The sequence below is a fragment of the Hippocampus comes genome, unplaced genomic scaffold, assembly GCF_001891065.2.
Source record: "Hippocampus comes isolate QL1 unplaced genomic scaffold, H_comes_QL1_v1.1 scaffold257, whole genome shotgun sequence".
NCBI classification, from domain to species: Eukaryota; Metazoa; Chordata; class Actinopteri; order Syngnathiformes; family Syngnathidae; genus Hippocampus; species Hippocampus comes.
This window is the reverse complement of record NW_017804972.1, coordinates 143,973-149,615: the sequence shown is the minus strand read 5'-3', so window position 1 is coordinate 149,615 and position 5,643 is coordinate 143,973. Positions and strand designations below refer to the sequence as shown.

Genomic DNA, 5,643 nt, shown 5'->3' with positions numbered 1-5,643 from the left:
AGATTAGACGCTCCTTGTGTTTATTATTATATTTCGAAAACACCACAGTTTTCATGCAGCTCATACCATATTATTTTGTTGTATTATTTCCGCCACACCTTAAATGCCGGTCCCTGAAAATATTGTCTGACATAAACCGGTCCGTGGGGCAAAAAAGGTTGGGGACCCCTGCTCTAGAGGACATGTTTAACATCAAAAGAAAAACTGTTATCTTAAGTATCTCTGTTGCTGCCATCACATCAAAGCTCAGACCGAAGACAATGGTGGGTAGTGGTGGTCTGGTCTCACCTCACCACTCCCTACTTTTTCCAGCCACACCGGGTCAGATGACATGTTAATTTCTTTGTTTCCGGGATTTGCATGGAGGCGTAACTGCCCGACTCTCATTATCATATTGTCTCTATACCGTATATTCTCATGACTGTATTTTTTCGGGGCTTCTCTGACTCGAACCGAAACTCTCAGGAGCCCGAATCGATTCGTATTATGTTGTGATAAAGTGCAGAAAAGACGATGTGGTGTTGAGTCTTTATTTTGCCTTATAGAGAAATAAAAGAACCTGTGTCCAAGGAGGGCCATAAGAAAATGAACAGATCCCCTCCTCAACAGACCTGACTGCCTTTGTTGACCCTACCCTAAATGGACTGCAGCATACACCTGCCACTATTTAATGTGCTTCTAATGTACCCGCCCCCCCCCCAAAAAAAAACATAGTCACCTTTTACTAACATTTTTATGGCATGAAAAACTGGATACCCCTGAAAAACCGATGAAAAGAAACCTGGCCAACAACAACAGCGAAGAAGCATCAGGCAATTGTGGCCAGTACTGTCTGTTTCATACAGGGGTCCCAAACTCAATTTACGTGAGGCTGCTGGAGATAGAGTCTGGGTGTCCAAAAAAGGGTTTAAGTATAGATCCAGTCCTCTCAATCACTTTAATTTTTCCCATTTAACATGAATTTGAATGTGATTGGCTAATTAAGAACATCATTATCAGGGGATTTGCCAACTTGTGCGACCACATTATATCAGTAGTTTACTTTTTACATCCCCTGTCTAAAGGATTTCACTTTTTTTTTAATGATTAACTCTACATCTCATTTCATGATGTCATAAAACCTGTAATTTGAACAGAGAGTCGACTTTTACATCCACTGCACCATATCGCCTGATGTAATATGATGTAATAAAGCCTGTTTTATTGTTTGTTCAAATATGCAGCATGAATGGTACATGGAGGAAAAGACAAAGATTGACAGTTCAAAAAAAAAGGTAAAACACGACAACATGTTCTTAACTGAAAACAACAGTATAGATTTTGGATGTTGGCGTATCAGTACTATGAGAGATGATCCGACATACATTATTGTGCTATTGATCTTTTGTCCAACCTCTTATTTTTCTCCTCTTGTGCTAATTCAGTGAAATCTTCCTAACTACTAAACAGAATTTTTCTGGCTGACTGCCAAATGCCTGACAAGGAAATGTATCAATATTTCAGCTACTGAGGGTTTCTAAGTAGCACTCTGATACTCCCTTGGCTGATTGTGAAACAATGAGGCTAATTGGGGACACAATGAAATGGCACGTGAAACTTTGTTAAGAACCTTCGCTCCCCTTAACATCTAAAATCTGAAGCAATAAATAATACAGTGGAAGCTTTTGAAGTAAAAAAAAAAAAAAAACTGTTTAGAATTCAACACTCAAAAATGTGGGCAATTTTGCCTATGAATGAGTGCATAGTTATAGTACAGTTATAATGCACAGTTATAATTTGTGTTTTTTTTTGTTTTGTTTTGTTTTGGTTTTTTTTGCTTTTGATTAGATTTTTTGTGTTGGCACAGTTGTTGACTGGTTAGCACGTCCGCCGCACGTTGCAGAGGTGCTTGTGTGGAGTTTGTATGTTCTCCCGTGCCTGCGTAGGTTTTCTCCTGGTACTCCGGCTTCCTCCCACATTCCAAAATCATGTATGGCAGGTTAATGGAAGACTAGTCTCACTTGTCCATAGTTGTGACTCTGAGTGTGCAGTAGTTATTCGTTGTTATAGGTTGCTATGCGGAATTGAAAATGGATGGATAAATCCGCTGATTCTCACGAGGGTCGCAGGCGTGCTGGAGCCCAACCCAGCTGTCTTCAGGCAGTCGGTGGAGAACACTCTGAACTGGTTGCCAGCCAATCGCAGGGCACAGATAGACAAACAACCACGCACCATGACAATCACACCTAAGGACAATTTAGAGTGTTCAATCAGCCTGCCATGCATGGTTTTGAAAGGTTGGAGGAAACCGGAGAACCCGGAGAAAACCCACACAGGCACAGGGAGAACATGCAAACGACACAAAGGATGGCCGGAATCCACCCTGTATCTCTGCACTGTGAAGCAGACGTGATAACCAGTCAACCTCCGTGCCGCCGACTTATATTCAAAGCAGTAAAATTCCAGCGTCACCTTAGATATCAGAACTTGTTATTAAAGATAAAGCTGAATGGATGAAGTGTTTTACGGTTTTATTATTTGTTGTTGATTTGTTTACTGTTGAATTATTTTTACAGTTGTATAACCATCATGTTGTGATGTCATTTAAAAACTGCCTGTACCATTAATAAAGGTTTGATAAGGGCAAATATTTTTCCCCCTTTTTTGAGAACACACATTAAATCCTTTGCACCTTCAGCACCTCAACACATAACCATAAACTGTATTTATCTAAACATTTTCCTGCATTAAAATAAAGGAATCTAGTTGTCCAATTGTTAAATGCTTTCCATTCTATTGTATTACACCTAAATTTCTAAAATTATTGTCAAAGAAAATCGTTGTGACAATCAATTCACAACCTCCATAAAATACACTATAGTCCTCACGTCTTGACTAAAACCGCTCGGTGGTGGTTGTGATCACCGTGAGCTCATTGATAGTGATAAAACCCCTGTCCGGTCAACTTTTCTGGACATTTCTAAACATGACAGACAATGTTTTTAATCCACAAAACGGCTTTGACAGACAAGGCAGAATAAATCCACCCAGTTCTCGTTGCGCACGGCGGCTCGGCAAGCAGACGACAGATGGAAGAGTTCAACCTAGACCGAAGCAAACAGGAAACAACGAGAAGGCGAGCTGCTGTTTTTACATGTTGCTTTCAAATCCCTGTAATAGTAATATATATAACTACACAGAACGGTTCATTCCCGAAAAGGGAATTACTGGGCGCGAGAGAGTCGAGTCACCCTTGTTTTCGAAGTAATGACGCGCAAGCAAAAATACGCGTACATTTTCATGAATCAAACGTTTTTAATGAAAAATAATAGTTCCTGTTTAGCTTGTATGTTTAACAAAATCACACGTATCTCTGCTACCATGGTAACAAACGTGAAGGTGTTTATCGAAAGTACATCGACAAAAACTTGTACGCGCAATATTTCAGATGAACACTTGTCCCTGTTCATTGCTCACCTGCTAATGATGACAGCTCCTTTATACATAACGGAAAAGGTTGGCATCTTGTCATGGAGCCAGTTTCTCCGCCAGAACGGCCGCACGGACGCTCGCTCAGTGTGTCGGGCAGAGCTTCCCCTGCCTCAGCCTCCGAACAGCCGCCGCATAACGATACGCGCTTGTGTGTGTCTGCACAGACACAGGCAGCTGCATTCCGGTAAACCGCCGCCTCCGCCACCCAGTGAACATCACCCACCTTCGCCCGCGCAGTTAATCTGTTACGTAATTTAAAAATCGACGAAAATTTAAAAAAAAAAAAAAAAAGCTTTTGTGTGCGTTTTTAGGGGCTCGACAGCTCCGACTGAAACTGTGGAATGCCTGTTGAACGTAGGGGCAATTTGTTGCTAAGGCTCAAGTGTGTGTGGTAGAAGGTAAAATTCCCCCAACCCCACAGTGTGATCCGATACTGTGCTGGCTTAAGTCACATATTCTCTTGCATGCTATCATACAATTATCCAGCCCATGAGTAAACAAAACAATAATCAACAACCTTGTGTCCTGAATAGGTACTGAAATATTGATTTGGCAATTCCGTCAACTTTCCCACGAAACCACTTGTCTCAGACTCAGCAACGCAATGAAACACAAATCGTTTATTTAATTTGTTTTTAACATGAAAAAAATTGTTGATGAGCCGGGCAGTATATATCCATCCATGCAATTCTGATCCACTTTATCCTAACATGGGTCGAGGGGCATGCTGGAGCCTATCACAGCTGTCTTCGGGCAGTAGGCGGGGGACACCCTGAACCGGTTGACAGCCAATCGCAGAGCACACAGGAACGAGCAACCATCCTCCCTCACACTCACACTGAGGGACAATTTTATATATATATATATGTGTATACACAGTCAAACCTCGGTTTTCGAACGTCTCTGTTCTCGACCAAATCGGTTTTCGACCAAAAAGTTTGAGTTTTTTATGCCTCGGATTACAACCGAAAATCGGTTCTCAACCAAATTGATCGCACTTGAAAATGCCACTCGACTCCTCTCGCCTTCCTTACACAAAGAAGTGGAAGTAGTAAAGCTGGAGAGAAAATAGGAAAATAGTGCACAAAACTATTTGAATTTAAGAAAGATTTGATAGCGAAATATGAATCAGGTGTGCGTGTGTCTGTGTTGGCTAAGGAGTTCAGCATGCCGAAATCGACGATCAGCAGCATTCTAAAAAAGAAAGACCATCTTAAAGTCTCTGATGTGACTAAAGGATCTCGTGTGTTTAGCAAACAAAGGCGACAAATATTAGAGGAGTGGAGAAACTTTTGCTTATTTTCGTCAATGAGAAACAGCTAGCAGGGGACAGTCTTAGCCAAGATACGATTTGTGGCAAAGCAAGACAATTGTATGGAGATTTGATAAAAAAGGATCCCGAGCATTGCTCCTGAAGAGTTTGATTTTAAATTAAGCAGAGGATGGTTCGAAAAGTTTAGGAAAAGAAGTGGGATACACTCCGTGATTCGTCATGGGGAGGCAGCCAGTGCAGACAAGGAAGCTGCCGAAAAGTTTAAAGTTTAAAGTTGAGTTTGAAAATCTCATCAAGGCCGAGGAATGTTTTCCCCAGCAAACTTTTTATATGGACGAGACTGGACTTGTGTGGATAAAGTGGTTCAGTAAATGGATGGAGGGATGTTACCTCATACCGTAGCATAGGATTGCAGAGAGTCCATAGTTACAGCCATTACTTTAGGATTTATTAGTTCAAGGTTTAAAATAATGTAATCTACAATTGTCACGATGAGAGAGATCGGGAAAGAGAGAGAGAGAGAGAGAGAGAGAGAGAGAGATGTTACTTGAATTTGTATGTTACAATGTTAATGTTTATGTTAAAATTGGTAAAAATAAAACATACAAAATGTTTGTACAGTTTGTTTGTACAGTATTTTACATATCATCTACTCTCTTATTACATGTGTATACAGTTTTTGTGTGAAATAGTTTTAAAAAATGCTTTAAAAAAAGTTGTTTTCTGGACTTGGAATGGATTAAAATTTATTACATTGACTATAATGGGAATCATTGGTTCGGTTTTCAAACAAATCAGTTTTCGTAAAGCCTTCTGGAACGGATTATGGACAAAAACCGAGGTTTGTGTGTGTGTGTGTGTGTGTGTGTGTGTGTGTGTGTGTGTGTGTGTGTGTGTGT

The 5,643-nt window shown here is 40.6% G+C and overlaps 1 protein-coding gene across 2 annotated transcripts in view; it reads right to left on the bottom strand.

The window, feature by feature from the left end:
• LOC109529110 (syntaxin-binding protein 4) overlaps positions 1 to 3,796 on the bottom strand; it is a 55,522-nt gene extending 51,726 nt beyond the window's left edge. Inside the window, exon 1 of one of the 2 annotated variants that reach the window (XM_019892287.1) lies at positions 3,457 to 3,796. In XM_019892287.1, coding sequence (XP_019747846.1) covers positions 3,457 to 3,503 — 47 coding nt within the window. In that variant the 5' untranslated portion in view covers positions 3,504 to 3,796. The remainder of the gene's footprint in view (positions 1 to 3,456) is intronic. The other variant, XM_019892297.1, reaches the window with a different exon arrangement.
• Between the last annotated feature and the right edge of the window lie 1,847 nt (positions 3,797 to 5,643).